Genomic DNA, 21487 nt, shown 5'->3' with positions numbered 1-21487 from the left:
AGCAAAGACAGGTGTACAAATTAATGTGATCTCCTTCACATTTCTACAGTAAATCCAACTATAGCAGGCTAATAAGAATGATTATTTTGTATTAGACTACTTCCACAGATCATAAACGTAAGCTTTTATTACAATGTAGCAATATACTAAGAAGTGCAAAGCATATGTATGGAGTTGAATTAAAATGGTGATCTCATTTACATGCATCTCACCATGTTTCCAATTATCTGTTTTTATAAATAGACCCCTAATTATTACTCACAGATTTAGCTTTGTAATTTATCAGTTCTTTAAACCTAAAACTACCACAGTTAAAGAGATACACACCTGTTATGTAATTCCAGTTTCAAGGACTTTTCTTGCAGGAAAATGAGTTGATTTGTGACTAATACATTTCAAATCCACTCTACCCTAATCACCTGCACATGGTGGAAACTAAATATGGTAGGAAAAGCATTATGCACTCTATATATATTCCCCTCTGAAGTAAAGGAGTTCACGCAATTCAATGTTCAGTGATTTTGATTGAATAATGCAATTTACTCTTACCCTTTCAGTTATTGATAACAACAAATGTCTTGGCTGTTGTGAATAACGATATAACATAATTTGAATATCTTCACTAGATATATGCGTAAAGGAGATTACGTGCTTAAAAAACAAAACAAATAATTTTATTATAAGCTCCAAACAGACATACCCAAAATATCTCTTTATACCCTGTGTTTGGGATATGACCAAACCAAATTATATACTTCCCAGATTGATTTTAGACTCTAACCTTAATTTGTAACTATTGTTTGGAAAATATGCAACCTTAAAGGAGAACACATGATTATGGCGACATGTTGTTTTGGATATTGTTTTTATGTGAAAAAGTAATGGGACAATCAACTAATAACAAATTTTCAAAATATATATGTTTACCAATTCATGACAATAAAGGCTTGAGTCATACTTACAGTTTTTGTATTATTGCTTTGAAATTATTATTCTTTTTTTTTTGGCTGAGAAATACTATTTTTAACACCCCACCATTATTTCCTTAGGTTGCTGAGAAAAATTAACAAACTCAACATAGTATATATGTTTGGAAAGCTCTGTCCATCGCTTATCATTTAGAAATTATTATATGATTGTGTAAGGTACGTACTCAGAGAAATTTGCCCCAGAACACTGGCGACATCAAATTGGACACTTAAGAAAGCCTGGACTTTGAAGAAAAATGGTACTTATGCTCACCATACATCCAGATGCAGGCAATATTGGAGAAGCTTGCTGTATTACTAGTAGTGCCAGTTATATTTCTCTGAGGAGTGTCTGTTTTAAGATTTTATTCTTCTTGCTCAGTGCAACTGTACCAATATTGTCACGTGACAATGTTATACCTAAATATATAATAAATTTCTCTTCTTTCTGTCATAAAAATCCTTCCAACAGATCCTTATGTGTGTATCTGGGTAACCGCATGAGGTTATCAAGTTGCTCACAGTCTTACTGCCTGGTTCTGATAAGAATATGTATATATATAAGAATTGATAAGTATGAGTTTCGTTGGAAGGATGTTTTCGAAGCGGTTGACATTTTTTTTTAACCTTTGGACATTCCTCACCTAGAAATTGGGGACATTAAAAACTGGTTTACACCCTTACAAGTCTATTATCACAGTTAGCCTACTTATTGGATAGTTCATTGAGCTTGTCTTAAAGGGTTATTTAGCAAGAGTTATATATCGAGATAGAGAAGTTAGAAACTTTTATTTCCCTCTTCTTTTAACTGGGCTTGTCTGGTGACATGGAATTCTTAGACACGTCGCACAGCTAGTTCTTGGTCAGAATACACATACTGTTGGTCAAACTTATCTGATACTTTGTTTTCGTTTAATAGACTTATCACAGAGCAGCAGACTGCAAGAAGTCGAAACAAAGAAAAAGCTTTGTCTATAAACGTTTCACGTGCCATTTATTTTCTTGTTAAATTTGTATAGTGTACATAAGTTTTGCTTCTTTGCGAAATATCTGTATCTCGTTTCTTATTTTAAGCATGATTGAGTTAGAAAGTAATTTGTCTCTCCATTTTTTTCTCAAAAATTCAACATTTCTGTTTGTTTTCTTTGAGTGTTTTCAAAGTCAACACAGTGTAGAACATTTATAAACACTCCAAATATTACGTTGTAAACATTTTGGGGGGGATAACTAAATACATCATAATGACGTTATGTTAGTGGGGACAATCTAAAACTTAAAAACTTTATAAAACTGTAAACTTAGCACTAAGCCACCCGGTTAGAAGAAACTCGTCGACCTTGTACGTTTCGGATATTCGCAAAAACTACACAAGAGCTATCTATGCTAGCCATTCCTGATTATGGATTGATAGACTAATCATTAAGCCAACCCGGCCCAACTCACCGACAGTTTTTAATTGGGTAAAGTGACTATCGTATATTTTATTTCATAACATAAAATGATCATGGAATGTATATGTAGATAATAAAAGTTAGATAAGAGAAATAATTCAAGACGGGAACTTTGATCAACCCAAATGCTTTATTGCACTAATTTTATCAAAAAAATACCCGCAAGTGTTTTAAAATCCAATGATAAAAAAGGAGTCACACGAAATCAATATAAACAACTTGGTGTATAACAAAATAACTACATTTAGTATTATTATATATATACACACATCGAACTGCACGAACTGTCCTTTTCTTGTTCCGAAATTGTGCGTCGACAAAGTTTGATTTCAAACAATAAAACCATACTTATCAACTCTTCCGATATTCTACTCTCTTCCCGACAAACTTCCCAACCTCCCGAAGATAACATTAAAATATTAAAAATCGCCCTACACGCTCATTTCCCTCTTTAACACTAGAAAATATTTATAGGTATGTAAAGCTATGATTTTATAAGAATTTCAGACAAACAAGTTGACATTAATTTTAGCAATACACTGGTCTATCAACGTAGTAAATTGCAAGGGGGAGAAGACATACTATTAACTCTCTCAAAATTGTATAACCTCACTCTCCAATAAGGAATCCCACAATAGCGTCTGTTAGTTTAGCCACCAGATACGAATGTGTGTTTAGCGCAGGTATTTGTTCTGTGTTCTAACTAAGAGCGACTCCACGGTCGCCACATTTTGTCGTTAAGAGGCTGCTTCAAGCACCCTGGACGCTCATGCTCACAATGAGCTTTTCTTTGAGATGATGTAGCAACCTGGTTCTGCGTTTGGATAATTCTAATTCTAAGATGACTATAATTCTCAGTATTATCGATAGCGGTTCTGGAATGGTGTCCAACCGAGTCGCTGGTATTCTCGTTAGTATTGTAAACAGGCCAGAAATAGTAACCCCCCGAAAAAAAACCGGGTCCAATGGTGGCACTTTTAACTGGTAGTTGGAATTGTAGAGCTGATATGCTGTTAGGGTTAAGTTCTGGGGTTTTTGAGCTATCATGCTGAACCAGAGTCTGAACTGTTTGAGTCATTGCTTTCGACTGAATTTGCGAAATTCTTGATATTGAATCCAAGTCTCCCGCTGTCTCTTTCCCTGATTCATCTCGGTTGTCACTGTTTCCGATTTCCTGAAGCCGACGATTCAGGTGGCAAAAAAGATGGGTCATGAACTCTGGTGATTCGTCCAGTTTATTCTTTGACAAAAACTGAGCAACCTCAGTCATACATTTTCTGTAGCCAATGTTAAAACTGTTAGTAGGTAGAGATTCAGGTATAGGATTGTCTTCTACAAGGAAAGAAAAAAACAGAATAAAAAATCAAGTAAACTATGGATCTAATTTCAAACTAGGATTAATATTATACTTCTCAGGTAGAATTTAGATATAAAAATGTCGACACGCTTTAGATTAGTCTTTTAGCTGAACAATAACCTAAAACAGAGGGGCGAATGAGTTGAAATAACGTTGACATTTTATATTGAACAAACACAACAAATAATTTACTGACGTACTACGTTTCCGCCACTAATTCTCCAGTTATGCAACGACCAGATTAACCCCTTCCGTTTATCTTTTATGTGCTTTTTGATAGCCTATTGTAGTACATGATAACATTCAAATAAATTCTGGAAAATAATTAAAAATACGGCGAGAAATGGTTTGGCCGAGTTATATTTGGCAAATCACGAAAGGGGTTAATGCCGTTTTATCAGAAACTTAATAGTTACGTCACAATGGTGGTGTAACTTATGTCAGAAAACACGTTTTCAAAAAGCATTATCACAATAAACTATGTCTATTAATACACATACGATCATGAAATCAGTGTTGTTTGTTTGTTGAGCACAAAATACATAATGGACTATCTGTACTCTGTCCACCACGGGTATCGAAAGCTGGTTTTTAGCTTTATAAGCCTACAGCTTACCGCTGTGTCACCGGGGAGGGCATGAAATCATTGTTTTCAAGCAAAATATTTTTAATTATTATTTCTTTATACTTATGCGATATATTTTTGTATTTATCACAAAATACCTTAATAATTTATTTTTTATTAGATTCATTAATTATTAATTTTTGCATCAATGTTTCAACATTAATCATGAAATATTGTAACTTATTATACATTATACAGAATTTGAGCAACTGTGAAGTTGATACTTACAACAGAAGAACATGGCATATTACTATTAGGAGAGGGTAGGCCATATATTGGAAAAAAAAGTTAACTAAATTAATATCATGATTAATTATTTTAATTTCTACATCTAAATAAGGTGCTTTAACTTCAGAAATAGAAGTTTTTCAATTTCTAATTCTACCGGATAAATAGTGTTACTAAAATTATTTATTTCAGGATTATTTACACTAATTAAATCATCTATATATTTATAAGTTAAGGCAAAAACTTCTCGATTTTTTACATTTTCAATGAACTTATTTTTTTTAAAATATAAATTTGCTATACAAGTCGACTAGTTAGGTCATACTAGAACTCATGTTTCTTGTTTAACTACCTAATTATTGAAAATATATAATTATTACAAATACAGAAACTTAACATGGCTTATATTTTTGGAGATCAAATTTCTCTCTTTTAGTTTAAGCACTACGGAAGGATTATAGTGTTGTTCAATTAATAAATTCATTACTGGATTTAAATCTTTCAATGGATTTGTCGTATATAGGGGGATAAAATTAAATGTTTGAATAGTTTTCACTTGTTCACAACTATTTACGTATTCTAAAATAGGTTGATTACTTTTTTAATTATCCAAAAAGTGATTATTATTAAAAGGTTAAAATTTAGGGAACTTGTGTAAATATTTAAAATATTCAAACGATCAACGTTGTATAATAATTGTTCTTACTATCTATATTTTTAATTCTATAAAATAAAATATTAAGTAATTTATTTAATAAAATAGCCTGTTGTTTAATAATTGTTTTCAGTGAACTGGAAATAAATCTAAATTTAATTGGAGATTTATGCAGTTTAGGAATAGCATACAGGAAAGGTATGCCTGAAAAATAATTTGTTTCAGAATGAAGTTTTTTATAAGCTTTAATAAAATTATTAATTCCCTTAGATTGGCTAACATGTTTAAATATTTGTGTACTATTAATTTCATTTATTATAAGTAGTGAATAAAACGTTTTACAAATAAACCCAAAATAAGAATTAGCTTCATCTTTGGGAAAAGTGAAATTTTTCTTGCAGTTCTTGGATTTTATATAAAATTATACGAGATAATTTAAATGTTAGTTTATGAAGTACATAAAACTTCCATTCTAAAAACCATCTAGGCAGATAAGATGTAATATAATTAAGTTTCAAAATGTATTCATCAGTGTTGTTTTCAGTAGATTGTAGAATATCCTGCTTATTACATCCTGTGGCAATTCTGTATTTAGATCCTTTTTTAACTTTTAAGAATTTCACACAATAGTTTATCTTTTACAATTTCAACGTTACCAATAATAATATGTTTATGAAAAGTATCAATAAATATATTATTTTTACATTCATAATAATCATATAGGAAATACTAATAATTTCGTAATAAGTGTTAAAAATGAAAGCCTTGATTGAGTAAATTAGATTTAACTGGAATTAGAGAGATAGCTAAATGAGGATTATAGTTACATCAATTCAACTTGAAGAATTATATGGTTACCAATATATATATATAGGGATAGTGAAACAAAAGATAAGTGCTATTAATCTGGAAAGACTGATGGTTTTGCAGGGACTCTTATCTTCGAAGTTGACAGAGAATGTTTAGATCCCTAGAGCAAGCACAGAACAAACGTACCTCGGGAGGAGATTATTGGCAGTGATAATGTTCGTTCAGTTCGTGAAGGTTATGCTGCTGTTAGAAAAGGGACCGTCGTTGATAGAGGAAATCTAATTTTTAAGGAAATTGATTGCGAAAGTTTATGTTCCTTGCCAGAAGCTGAGAATTTGTTTGTAAGATTCTGAGAAATTGTGAATATTTAACATTATTAGTAACTTCTTATCCAAATTAAATCAACTCTATAAAATATTTTAAATCTTATTGTTACTGTTAGTTGGGAAATGGTTTCTTTAGATGGAATGACGTTTTGGTATCTGCGCCGACGAAGATAATCTCAGCATAGAGACCGAAACTTGTCCGTCTCAATAAACAAAACAGAATTGTATTTTTACTAAGGTTCTTGCGTTCCACCAAAAGCTTACTTAATCAATAGCAATATAAGAGACTAATAAGGAAAAATTATATTAAATCTTTCAGAGAATGAAACATACAAAAGATATAGGTGAGAGTGATGTATGTGGATTAAAACTAAAAGTCATTAAAACAATAAATGTAAAAGTAAAATGTGGGATTTCGAATGTATGTTTGTATGGAACATTAAAATTTAAATCTGACGTGGAAAATGTGTAGATACCTGAACAAAGAATAGGAAAAATGCAAGATAACTGGGCTGCAGATAGTAGTAAATAATTCGCTAGGTCAAAAGCGAAATTTACTAAAAAAAATAGGAGAATCACAACAGGTTTTCAAGTAGTGAAGTACATTTATCTTCGAACGTTTCGGAAGATGTAAATTTCATCAGCAGCAATCTCTAACACTAACAACAAACATTATGATCAATGACATTTTATAACAAACAGTGCAGTACGCTTTGATACATTTTACATACTTCAGTATAGTGGGAGTATTTAACAAGATCTAAAACGAATAGTGTATATTGTTTGTTTGTTTGTAGTTAAGCACAAAGTTACACAAAGGGCTATCTGTGCTCTGCCCACCACGGGTATCTAAACCCGGTTTCTAGCGTTGTAAGTCCACAGGCATACCACTGGGGCAATAGTATATATATATATATATATACATCTATATAAAAGTATATTGTTACGATCTCGTATTACCGTCCTATATAATATTAATACTAATAACTAATACGTAAAAACAAAACATTTCAACTCTACAAACTTTGTAGTTTTAGAAATATATTATAAAAATAAACAAACGCAAATACTAACTTATATACAATAATTTACAAAAAATACAATACAAAAAAAAAATCACTTTTTCTTGGTAGATCCACGAAGGAGCTGTCTCTCCAATTCAAAACACAATCACTTCAAACACATAGTATGTCGAAATTCAGCTTCAGGTTGTAAATTCAAAGTTCCAATTCACAACTACGAACTAGTTTTCACTGTTCAAATCTCCACTGCACCAAAACTTGTCGATATTTTCAAAACTTCTCAAAAGCAATAAAGTTTACAAAAAACAGAAAAATTTAAGACTAATTCTTAGATTTACAAAGTCTTTAGAGTAGAAACAAATAACCTAATGTTAACTTATAACAAAAACCTACGATTAGTATTTAGGTTTACAAACTCTTCAGAGTCGATACAGAAATATGTCTCAAGTGGCCACTCGAACTAAACTAAGCCCAAACCCTAAAAACTTCTCTTTCCAAAGGAAACTTGAGACCTTTTATATAAATGCCAAATAACCGTTACACAGACAAATGCATATATATATCATGTGATAAAAAACCGTTAGTTGGGTGCACATCATTAATCAAGCGATATGCCTACAGCGCCTCACAACAAAGCTTTCTCTAAAATATTACAAAAATACGGCATCGTAACAATATATATATATATAGAGAGAGAAAAGTGTATATTTTAAACAAAGAATATTCATAAATAACAAATTATTCTCTTAGTTTCAGCATTTTTTCAAGAATAATGACCATTCGGCCTGATGTCAGAATTTTGAAATCATGTAAGTGTTGATTTCACTGTGTTTTAAGACAGGAGAGATTTCCAATTCTGGCTGATCCTGGTCGACACTCCCTAATATCCATAAGGGACTCCTTTTAATCGTTGTGTAAGAACTTGCTCACGTAAAGGTAGTTTGTACAGTGGCATTCATAGGCAATTCGTCAACAAATAAACCTGAGTGAAGTCAAATGAATGAAACATCCAAATATATACAAGAAAAATCATACCTGAATAACATTCTGTCTGAAGGCTCCGTAGATATATAACTAATTTTTCCAACATTTCTGCCTTTCTTTTACTACTATAGGGTGCTGACTTCTATAGAAGAAAAAAAGTTAACAAATGTTACAGTACTGAAGTTCAATATCATACCATATGTATGGTTAATATCTTGTGCTTTCGATACAAATCTCTGAGTAAGTTGTGTAAAGCATACATAAAATTATGGGTGCTACTATAGCGTTCGGTCCACTGCAGTATCCATTGTCTACCGGGACTTTTTCACTATAGCGTGCGGTCTACCGAGACTTTTACACTAGAAACAAAGCATATAAAGATGTTGAATAACAGCAGTCTACATGGGATATTTACACTGCTAAATAATTTATTAATGATGAATAATAGCAGTCTACATGGGATATTTATACTGACCGCACGCTATAGTAGCACCGAGCTGTTTCAATCACACCTTGATCACATTTGCTAGAAAGTGCTAAGGAAAGATGCAGATGATTTATTTGTGGCATTTGTAAATGATGTACGAAGTGTATATCGTTAAAGGATTTAAATGTAAATAATTTGTTAAGGATGTGGTACAAAGTGTATGTCATTAAAAATAATTATGTAGCACAATTTTGTGTTATTTGTTTTTATCATAATAATGATCATTAATAAATTATTTAGCAGCGTAAATATTCCAGGTAGACTGCTATTATTCAACATCTTTATATGCTTTGTTTATAGTGTAAAAGTCCCGGTAGACCGCACGCTATAGTAGTACCAAATTATGGTTACGTTGTCAGTATACCTTGCTTGAGTCAGAGAAAATGGTAAAACTGTAGACAAAGTTTCCGAACGGAATATTTTAAAATAGAAACTCTCAATGTAAGAGATAAATTTTTGAAAAAGGTAGAATGTATTTGTTTTCTAAATAGTTTACCTCACAGACTTTATACGGGTTTGCCAAAATTAGTAGATTTTTCAGTTCCGTAAAACTTTGATTAATTCTTTCTCGTCTTCGTTTTTCAAGTCTGGCTTTGCTTGCCTAGAAGAAAGAAATGGAAGTTAGTTAGCTAACATTACAGTAACTAGACTAAATCATTCTTCAGGATTCTCTTCACAATTGTACTTATGTGACCATTAAGTTTATGTACGGGCCTGTATACAAAGTAACCTATTCGAACCTCAACGGGGTGTCAGGCTAACACGTGACGTTTGAAGACTAACAGTTGTGTTAAAATTTTATTCCATCTAAGATAATTACTGAAACTAAAAGAGGGCACACTGATTCTACATTTTTCATAACAAACTTTCTGTAGAGATCAATCTGCAAAATATTTCGATAATTATTTCGAGTTTTAATTCACATACAACTAACATAAATATAAGTTACCTTTCGACGTTCTTGACGAGTTCCTGCTAGGCTTTGTGAATCTGCCATATTGATATATATCAATGCTTCCAGGACAGGTTGGATGTGTTCGCACAACTTCAGTCCGCAAACATCAGCGTTTTGTTATTTAGTCACAGTTTGTTATTATAAAGTTTCTTTGTTTAATACCCTTGTCCGGAAACTGCTGCAAGGTCCACCTATCGTGAGCGACCTGTGGTCAAATGATTACTGGATGGATACAGCTGACGTTTCTGTCCTGACAGGTAACCTGCTCTCTAAGTAAATGGGTCTCGCGCTGTGCGAGTTCAACAGCGTTAATGCACCCTAGGGCTGTTCTACAAATCAACATCATACTTTACCATCAACCAATTTAACACCTTTACTTTCCCCTCTCCCAACCTCAAGACAAAAATTCTTTTGTCTATATTGAAGAATTAGTATAATCCTCAGTCGTGGAGGATGGGGTGAATTACCCCGGTATCTGGTTTGTTACTTTCCACGCTAGTAAAATTAGGTATTTCATTATAGAAAATTGAAAATTAAAACAGCTAATCGTCCTTTATATCCACACGCGTCAATCTTGGTATAAACAGTTTTTAGTCCATGTTAATATTCTGTGTGGTCATTTTGGGTTTTAATTCATTACAGCAGTTTTCAGCTAAATCACTGTCACAGAAGCCATCACTTACTCAGTTGAAACAAAAATGTGAATAAATTACTTTACGTTTTTCAAACCTAATTTCATCAAGCCACATTTAAAGCATAAAATCAATCACATGGAAAACACTCTAGTATGAAAGCTTCAAGCTTTACAAACACTATATATTAAAAAAGTAGAAATACTAACTTGGTAGCATAGATTACAACCTGTACAGTTCAGGAAGCTTGTAGGTTGGCATACTCTATAGGACTGCACACATTACAAGACCAAAAAATGAATACCCAGTTTGCTTGTAAGCTTAGAGATGATTGTAAGATGGGGATATGGGAAAGGCAATATGGACATCCTTTGGGTCAAGAAATACAGATTTTTTCTTACCCTGAAAGCTAAAGAGTAAGTATTCTGCTAAGATTCCAATAGCCTTAGCCCCTACAAGTAGGAACCTAATAGGATTAGTAATGCACAGTTGTGATATACTGTAAGAAGAAAAAAGAGCTAACTAATAAAATTGGTTTTCTCTGAACGGCCTTTATATATTTATGAAGCATAAAATAAAACTGGCACATTGACCTCAAATATTAATGTTAATACATTTTTAATGACATTGGTTTCAGTTCATCAAAAACTACAGACACATTCACAGTTTAGGGATGATTTCTAAGTCTTATGGGTGAACGAATAGCGATAAAGACGCAACCTAACTGGGGTGGAAAGGGGGGGGGGCTCGGGTGTTGCAATCTAGAAATAGTGTGCCAACGCTATACAGCAACCTAGAGGTTGTTAATAAACTCTACAAATCAAGGAATAATTATAGGGATGATTTCAAAATCCTATGGATCAGGGAGTATAGAACCAATCGGCTGTAATGTGAGAGTATAAATAAAATATTATGATGTGGTTATAACTTATAGATAATTTAGAGCAAGGGTAGTTTAAACAAAAAACTATGACCAAAGAATATGAACATAGCTGCTATACAGGGGTAGTTTAGCCAGGTACAAACACAGTTGCAATGTAGGGGTAGTTTAGCAAACTATGGGTCCAGAAATATAAAACACAGTTGCAGTGTAGGGGTAGTTCAGTAAACTATAGATTAAGGAGTATAGAGAAGAATAAAAACAGTATTGAGATACTGAGGAGGAATGAAAGGTTCTTCAAAAAGTTCCTATTGGACTGTAAAGTTTGAATTTTAGTTCGTTCGTTCATATTTTACCTTCGAAGAAATATATTATTAGAAATTTCTAGGTTTAGAAAAGAATGGTTTTGTGGAGTTGTACGTATATACTGAAAATAGGCTGTATGACTTCCAAGTAAATACTATATCTTTTTTGCAGTTTTGAATTTTTCGTTTAATTTTAAACTTGCAAACATAATGAGGATGAATTTTATAAAATAGCTACTTATTTATTTATTGTGTATATACAAACACATATGTATATGAGTTGAAAATAAAAATCTTAAGCAAAAAAGAATCGGATAAAGGCCTGTGTACACTAACTGTACTAATTGACTGAAAAACTTCAAGAGTTTATTAAAATGATAGTTGTTTTTAGACCAGCGTTTAGTCATGCTGAATTAGTTGTTTTTTTACTTGATTAGTTTATTTAACACTCGTGTACAACGTCAAGTTTTTAAAGAACAATTGTTTGTTTGTAGTGTGTTATCCGGCTACAGATCGAGCTATAACTGTCTGTAGTGAAATATACGATACAAGATTTAATTGTGTCAGTTACTGGAAGAAACTGCGGGTGGTGTCTCGGAACTAGAAAATCCGAGTCATAGTTTACGACCGACGGCGCGTGCCTTTCGACAAGCAGTTAAGCCTTTTGTCACTGTCATTCTACTTGGTAGGTTGACTGTGCTATTATAGACAGTGAGGACTTTTCCTTGACGTCCATGGTTGCCGCAAATGCTCAGTCAACCATTAACCTCATTCCCTAAGATGACATTTATTTATTTCTTATTGTTCTGTTGAAAACTACCAATTTCTATTATGTGGCGGCCCTTTTCTGTATGTTTAGGGCAAGGGTCATCTTCTTGAAAGTATTCGCTTAATAACCACCTGTATGAGATCAATGTATCGCCCCTCCCCGAAAGAAAAGTCTGGCATAGTCCAGTGGTTAGGGTGCTCGACTACCAATCTGTAGATCATTGGTTCGAATCCCATCACCGAATATGATCGCCTTTTCAGCCGTAGGGGGCGTTATAATGTAACAGACAATTGCACTATAAAGAGTGGCACAAGAGTTGACGGTGGTCGGGGTTTACTAGCTTTAAGTTATCATAGTGGTTCATAATAGGGATTGCCCAGGAATTTCACAAACAAATCTAATAGAACATACTGGCAAAAACAACTCAAAAAGCAGACTTGTTCTTGAAACAACACCCAGACATTTTATCTCAATGGCTAAGACTACTAAAATATTGATATTTTCCGATTGTTAGACAAAATTCTTCCATTTGTTCTTCATATTATTCTTGTTTCACAAATCTACAGAAAAAAAAACGGCTATGAATATATTATTTAAACCTGGACAAACATACTAAACAACTCCTGTACAGATCATAGGGCTATTTTTAAGTTGATTCTTGAAGAAGAAGAAGGAGAGATTTTATCAGTTTTTTCATCGTTACTGGCGAAGTTTCTCTTCGAAGTCATTCGAGCACCGAAGCCTAAAGCAAAAACGGCTAGGTATACAGCTATTAATGAAACTCCTGCAAAGGTTGTAGGGTTATTTTTATGTTGATTTTCGAAAGTCGAGATTTCCACCATCTAAACTTTTCCAACTTCTTCTTCACTACCAACATAAGCTTTTAGAAGCCTTTCAAGCATCGCAGAAATGTAGAAGCCATTTAAGCACCGTTATACTAGTCGGAAACGCTTCGTTTTATTAGAGTAAACAATGTGTATATTTATAACAGTGTCCCCAGCCTTATTATTATTCATTATAGTTTTACAAGCCGCAACAGAAAAAAAACAGCTACAGATATTTTGCTGTTGTTGTTTGTTATTAAGCACAAAGCTACGCAAAGGGTTATCTGTGCTTTGCCCATCATCCAGTTTCTAGCAGTATAAGTCCGCAGACATACCACTATGCCACTGGGGAACATTATTTTACTGAAACCTGGACAACCGTATTGAGTATGTCATAGAGTAGTTTTAAAATCAATTCAAGCGTCCTTCATTTTCTGCCACTGAAAAAATCCGGTGTTTTACTAATGCGCATTAATTGGAAAATAATTTGTGCAACTTATAGCACATTAATTGGAAATTGCCACGTTGAAGATTCATTGTTTCTCGAGTTCGCTGTTTTATTTTGTCTCTATGTGGTTGCCTACGACCGTTTCAGTGAATTTTCTAACAGTGGACGATGTTTTCTCTATTCTTGTGAGTGGTGATTTATTCTACTAATTTTCGTACTTCGCAGAAATTGTAAGTGCGTATTTTAGTATCATTTTATCATTATTATTATTCATATTTCTGTTAGTAGCACAATCAGCACCAAAACCCGAGAATGTCCATGACCTATTTAAAAAGTTGATTATTTTCTATTGAAAGTTCATTTACGTGGCTATAAATACGTAATATGTGCGATGTTGTTGTACTGGACGCCCCCCAGTGGTATGTCTGCGGACTTGCAACGCTAGAAACCGGGTTTCGATACCCGTGGTGGGCAGAGCACAGTTAGCTCATTGTCTAACTTTGTGCTTGATTACAAACAAACAATTGTACTCGACACTTGTTAAACGCATGTTTACACGAAACCTCAGGCACAAAACCACCTGGCTCAGTAAATAATGATTGGGTGAAAAAAACAATGCAGCAGTAAAGTGTTGAAAAAAATGTAACATTCAACTGAATGAATATGCATGTATGTAGATGAAAATTTATTCTCCATAAATGGACATAAAAACTTTAGAAACAAAATAATTAAAAATTGTTAATTCGGAAAGGGGAATAGGAATCGTCAAAAAAGTACAGAAACAATTTGAATCAAAATTGAAAGATTATATTTCCAAGCCTACAACTACAATCTATAAAAAGTAAACAAACTAGTTTGGAAACAGTATCTACATTATTTTCTCAAGCTACAAATTCCTATTTTGACTACAATAAAATTGATAAGTACTGTAGACATGAAGTCAAAATAGGGATTCGTAGTTTCGAAAAATAAAGTATACACTATTTCCAACCTAGTTTGTTTTCTTTTTTCGAGTCTCTAGTTCTAAGCTTAAATATATATAATCTTTGCATTTTAATCCAACTTGCTTTGGGTAATTTTTGACAATCCTTATTCCTATTTTTACCTTAACAATTTTTGATTATTTTGCCATTTCTAAGTTAAGGACGTTTAGCACAGAGTGCCCTAGAGTATATTTGCGCGAATTTCAAAAACAAACAACTATTTACGTTCGAGCCAGGCATGGCGGGAGTTGTTAGCGCGCCCAGACTGTGAATTTGAAAGTTCGGATTCGCGTCCCGTTGCCATAAAACCATGCTATGTACTTTGGGCCGTGGGTGCGCTGTAACAGTTTAATCCCCCTATCGGTCAGTCAAGAATAGCCGAGCGTTGTTGACCAACTGCCTTCTGTTTAGTCTATCAGTTTAAAATTAGGTTTATTTGTTTTTAAGCGGAAAGCTATACAATGGGCTGTCTGCGTTATGCTCACTACGAATATCGAACCCTGAATTTTAGCATTATAAGCCCACAGGTTTACCTCTGAACTGATTTTATTTACAAGATGCTCTCTTCTTATGAGATGTGAAATACCATATTTTAGGTTATTATTTGGAAAAGAGTAACAAAACAAGTCTCTTAAGATGTTTAAAGTTATTGTTTGTTGAATTCCGCGCAAAGTTACCCAATGGGTCCTAACTGTCCCTATTTTTAAATTTATAGACAAGGGGGAAGGCATTTATTTAACACTACCCATCACCAACTCTTAGGCTACTCTAGTCAAATTGTGGGATTTAACTGTCTCTTTTATAATGTGCCTAAAATGTGGAGCGAAATATTTATTGGCGGTAACGAGAGTGAACGATGGAACCTCAGATGCACAGTCCAGCACGCAAACCATTGAGCCGCACTCGTCCTCAATAGTTCAATACATAGTCAAATTCTGCCAAATATATATAAACTAACTGAGAGTGGCTGTTCACCCTCAACCATTACTATTCCCCATATCAATTAATAAATACATTAATCTAATCCTCACTTCGACAGATTCTAAAACATTGTTCATCAAACCCTTATTCAAACCCATTTGGCTCTCATACAATATACAGCCTTGGAACAAAGACAAGCTACATCTTCTGAGCGTCCCCGATTTTCCTAAAAGGTTCATCGGAGAGTGCGCTAACTCTCTCTATGTAGGGATGGCACGGGCGCCCGTATTAAAGCAATACAAAAGCTTTCTGGATTTTCTTCTCTACAGGTCATCAGAAGCTAGATATGAATCGCTCTATCTCAGGTGTATATGGCGCTTTTCAGCTATCCAGACTCCAGAGTGTTCCAAAGTTGAAAACAGTCGAATAGCCAAAATTGAGATTTCTTATTTTCATTCATTATCATCTTTCTTCAACAAGCCAAGCGCCTATCTAATTCTAGCAATAACTATATAATGTTTTCATCATTTGATAGAGCTAAACAGTTTTCACGATCTTTGGCTACCTATTTCTATGCAAAATTTATAAAGCTTTAGAATATACTCTATAATCTAGCAACCTACGTACGCCATATTATAAAAAAACGTAAACAAACAAGTGTTAGAAAAAAATTACCAAATAAAAAAGCTATGTAGGACTGGCTACTGAACTTGAAAATAGCAACCAAACAGGGGATGGGAGTGGACATATCACTTGATCCGGCTAATGACAACATAGCAGGCTAAGCCGTCTCGAACATGGAGAATAAAGTCCTACATTACTGGCTTCCATACTGGCAAAACAAAAGAACCAGAATTTCCAATCGTGAAATGGTATTCTATTGTAATGTAGTAGTATTCTAAAGTTAACTAAAGGAGAGGTATAATTATGAAAGCTCAGATTCTATGTAAACACCAAACGTTCGATAAACAAAGTGTGGAAGCCAGTAATGTAGGGGTTTCATTATCTTTGTAAAGTCGAGACGGCTTAGTCTGATATGTGATCACTAACCTTTCTATAGTTATCGCAACCCTATCCAATCCAATCTTGGCGGGTATTTCGATTTAAATTTATGCAAGTCACATAAAAAGAAATAAATATTAGTGAAACAATTTATCGCTAAATCAAAAAAGCTATGTAGGGCTAAGTACTGAACTTGATTAAGGAACCAAACAAGATAGGGATGAAAGTGGACATATCACTTGATCCGAAGGGCTTTAACTACATCTAGTTGAAGCTAAGTGTCCACGTGATCACTCTGCTTGCAGTCTAACAAACTTAATCCCAGGTTAATCGCTACTTCTCTGGTTACTTGTGGTATAATGTGTACGTGACGTGCATTTGGCACTGACTTTATGATAAGCAGCCAAAAGTCTTGATTATATCTTCACAATCGTTGGTCTGACGGTTTCGTTCTTGTGTACTGTTACATACTCAGTGTGATCAGTGTCGAACAAAAGAGGCACAGTAGACTAGAAAGGGCAAGGTAAGGGCTATGATCTGTTTGCAGTCTTCTCGGCGACATTTGCCTCCAGGTTAGGAAGTGGCGAAGAGAGATTTGGCTCGTATTTATGGTTGGAAAGCCCATTAAATGTTTTACGACGTGTTATGGAAGCATAGTAACTGCTTTACGATAACATGATCCACAGGCGGAAGAAACAAAAGTTACCTGGAGAGGCTATAGTGTATTCCAGACCTGAACATAGTAACTCTATGGGGCTCTGGGAGGTATGATCCCCAGAAAATGTGCCATTTATTGCATTCAAATGGAGCCATTCCTAAAACATATATGATAAAACGTGGAAATGTAACGTTTAGCAGTCTTAAGGTTATTACTATTTATTAACTTGCTCTAACTAGGCGTAGATCTGGAGATATTGTCGCCACTTACCTCCTGGTTCCTCCGCCTATGTGATCTGTCTGAAGGATTTCAGTACGGAATGGAATGGCTCAGATTACTAGTGGCTTTAATTAAGTAATTAATTCAATCCAAGAAACGTAAAGTTATATCTGTGCATTTTTACATGCTATTGTAACACAGCTATCAAACCAGATTATTAGAGCTTACGTTATTACCTTTGCTTTAATTATGGATTGTTTGTATGGTTTGGTTTGTTTGAAGATAAGCGTAAAGCTACACAATGGGCTGTTTGTGCTCTGCCCACAACGAGTATCGAAATCCGGTTTCTAGCGTTTTAAGTCCGCAGACATATCGCTGTGCCACTGGGAATCTTGTTTGTATGAACACACAGTGGTAAATTTCTGCTGATTCTCTTCGGATCTGAGGTCCGAAACCTAATTTTAAGACTGCCTCGGTTGCATTGCATATTGATATTTAACTGAAGTAGTCAATTATATTACATTCGTCCTTCCTGCGATTACCAGATTTCTAGAATGAAAAACTGGGACATTTTGTTTTTCATATGGAGTGAAACTGTAACATCTTTGAAACAGTTTAAAGCACAATATCCCACTTTTTCACATTTTTTAAACAATCGCGTTTTAAAACCACGGACAAGCAAAGTTTGCAAAATGGAAAATGCGCTTCTTCGTTTTCTTTTTCGCGGCTGAGCAGGTTTCATATCTCAGTTTTTGCGGGTGCTCAATGAAGAATAAGCTAGCAAAACGTAGCTGAGAGGGAAGGGACATTGTACCATATGATTCGTCTTTGTAAAATGATTCTTCAAGTAAAATTTAAAGAAGCCGTGTATATGACAAACCTAACATGTCAAACTCACATTGAGGTACATAGAAACTCGAACAATTTACTAATTTTGCTGTTTCTAATCGGGACAATAAAAATATAACTAAAATTTGGGACGATCCCAAATTTTAATGGGACGTCTGGTAACCCTACTCCAGCCCCATATCAAATAATAGACTAATAACGTTTAAATTGTTTTGTTAACTTCCAAAGCCCAAATCCCGTCGCCACCTATCATCAGGAAGATGGCACCTATTTTTTTTTCTAGAAATTAATAAATGTAAACTCGCAGTACATCTGGATATTAAATGTGCATAATCACAGTGTGAAACAGTGTTTGCAAAGGTATCTTTCACTATGTCCTCAGTAGCTCAGCGGGAAGCCTGAAGGTTTATAACATTAAAACCCAGGTTTCGATACCCGTGGTGGGCACAGCACAGATGGGCCATTGTGTAGCTTTGTGTTTAACAACAAAACAAATATTTTACTATAAGGTATATGCAATACCGTTTTTAGAATAAGTTATATGTAATATCTTTTTTGGAATGTTATATATCACAAATTTTTATGATGTACGCTATATGTAATAAATGTTGGTGTAAGTTATATGTTACATTTGCACATTAAATATTTCTTTAAAGAGGTCAGTGGGTATTCTTGCCACTGACCTTTGTATTTGTAAATTTTCACCTGTTACAAGACGTTGTACTTTGCTTAGTATGACTGTGGTACAAATTATTGCAGGTTTATTTCTGGATTGTCCTGGTGCCCCAAATTGATTTATAATATTTTGTTCTACAATGCAATTAAATCTAAGGGATACCCCCGTTTTAGAAATTCTAAGTCTCCAATCTTAATTGTATATATATATTTATAAATATATATTGCGTTGAAAAGGCTGTTACCTTTCCATAAAACAATCAGTTTTGGGGCGTATTACACTACCTAAACAAGCCAAACAATATTTGTTTGTTGTTAAGCATAAAGCTACGCAATAGGCTATCTGTGCTGTACTAAGTGCGTAATCGAAACCCGATTTTTAACGTGAGAAGTTCACAGATTTATCGATGAGCTACTGGAAGGCGCCAAACAATGTTACAATCTGGTTTTAATACGTGCATTTCCGCCAAGACTTTATATAATGGCTTTTTGCCACATGACTTACTGATATATATTTTTCAAGAATCATTTTGATGTGACGTACTCAAATCTCTAAATAATAATAACTCTATCCTTGTAATACATTCGTATTCTTGACTGTATTAGTATCTTTTTTTAAGTGGGAGCGAGGAGACTTAAAATTTTTTCTTCTAAAACATACAATAAATGAAGAAATATAAATAATAAATTATAGCACACGCTTGTCAAGTCGTATTTTTCAGAACATGTGTCAGCAGCGACGACATATACTGAGTTATTAATGTGTAAAATAACGTGTTTTTACATCTGTAGGCTCTCCAATTTGCTAAGTAAGTTATACTGGGCAATCTTAATGTTTAATGCTTTGTTATGAAATTACAAAAACTGATAAACAGACCAATTTGTAAGTATATATATATATATATGTATATATATGTGTGTGTGTGTTCTTTTATGTCTTGTGAAGAAGTAAAATGATTAGGGCAGCAACATATGCAAGTTCAGCAAGAAACTCAGTTTACACACACAGATATAAATATATAAATAAAAAAACCAATGGCACAGCGGTATGCCTGCAGACTTATAACGCTAGAAACCGGGTTTCGATATCCGTGGTGGGCAGAGCACAGATAGCCCATTGTGTAGCTTTGTGCTTAACTTCAAACAAACAAAAGCAGGGAAGATAGCTACTTAACACCTCTTAACTTTTGTTTTTTTATGTTGCTTATTTATTGTTATTTACCTGAGTGTTTAATTTCTGATATTTAAGTAAAATTTTACGGATTATGATTACAATTTATTTGTTAAGTAAATTCTCTAAAAATACGTTTTACGGTTATTTGGCCCATTTTTATAGGTGCAGGAGTGTTTTTTTTATATTTTTAATGTAAGTATTTAATAATAAAGCAGAAGATATATTTGATATATGTTTTACGTAATAACATCGGTTGAAATTTACAACTAAACCTACTGGAAAGTCAAGTTCTACTCTGTTTTACTGAACAGTTTCCGAACTTATAATGATTGCATACAATATAGTGGTTATTTATTTTAACGATCGTGCGCACTAAATGACTGACTTTAATGTTTTCCTGCATTGTGTATAAGAAGGTTAAACCTAATCCCACTTTAAATTTTTACTGAGTGTGATGATCATTACAGTCAACTTGATATTGCAATAAATGTATAGCTTGGAATGTCTAGTCAGCCTGGGTATTTTCGGAGTTTGAAAAACATGTGTGACCTGAGCAACGCTTAACATCTAAATGTACGTGGGCGACTCTTTAGTGTAGAAACACGTCAGCTTCTGACAATATCTGTTCGGTAATTCCCAAACACCCGCCAACTATCACGGAACAAACGCCTTAGCGCCACGTGGTTGCATGACCGCACCTGTGAGTGTGATTTCCGGAATGATTGACGATAGTTATAAGTTGGAGCTTAGAGCAGTCTTTCTAAAAAAAGCAATATTTCATTTGTTTTGAAGTAGATGAACAGAGCATATATACATTTATACTGTTAGCAAACGCCCTATGTTTTGTGAAAGCAGTATGTTTATATATATGAAGCAATGTGTTTATATTGTTACGTCTCCGTTTGTTAATTAACTTTTCGTAACTTCGTTCCGACAAAACTTTAGCGACACGAGTCCTTACTTAATAAAACTGGTTTATTCTTTTCGAATATAACTTTACGATACACTTAATTTCAACAATCGCGCTAAAACAAACGCTATAACAACGGACGTGCTCAATAATACTCTCTGACTGCAGATCAATTACTCACTGTCTATACACACATTATTGTCCCGTCACGTTGTCACCCTCTCTTATATACCAGGCTAACCTATATCTAGTAAATGCTAGAGCATTCGCCAAGGTACAGGATAGTTCTAGAAACGTGGTGTGACACTAGTCATGTGACCTCGCTGACGCAACACTGCCCCCTCCTTAGTATTGTTCGTCCCGAACAATA

General features: G+C 33.9%; 1 protein-coding gene across 1 annotated transcript; it reads right to left on the bottom strand.

Moving 5' to 3' along the window:
* Positions 1–3122: 3122 nt before the first annotated feature.
* LOC106464058 (transcription factor HES-4-B-like) lies at positions 3123–9910 on the bottom strand. The gene is made up of 4 exons (XM_013924169.1): positions 9863–9910; positions 9410–9514; positions 8478–8568; positions 3123–3751 (listed from the first exon to the last, which is right to left on the bottom strand). Exons 1-4 carry the CDS (start codon positions 9908–9910, stop codon positions 3123–3125), a joined length of 873 nt encoding a protein of 290 aa, XP_013779623.1.
* Between the last annotated feature and the right edge of the window lie 11577 nt (positions 9911–21487).

Source organism: Limulus polyphemus, unplaced genomic scaffold (genome assembly GCF_000517525.1).
Source record: "Limulus polyphemus unplaced genomic scaffold, Limulus_polyphemus-2.1.2 Scaffold1551, whole genome shotgun sequence".
NCBI lineage: Eukaryota > Metazoa > Arthropoda > Merostomata > Xiphosura > Limulidae > Limulus > Limulus polyphemus.
The sequence above is the reverse complement of the archived record's forward strand: the minus strand, read 5'-3'. Positions and strand labels throughout refer to the sequence as shown.

Coding starts and splice junctions, on each gene's coding strand:
- LOC106464058 (XM_013924169.1), bottom strand. CDS start 9,910: ATGGCAGATTCACAAAGCCTAGCAGGAACTCGTCAAGAACGTCGAAAG. Junction 9,515..9,862: donor CTCGTCAAGAACGTCGAAAG/GTAACTTATATT, acceptor TCTTTCTTCTAG/GCAAGCAAAGCCAGACTTGA. Junction 8,569..9,409: donor ACCCGTATAAAGTCTGTGAG/GTAAACTATTTA, acceptor TTTCTTCTATAG/AAGTCAGCACCCTATAGTAG.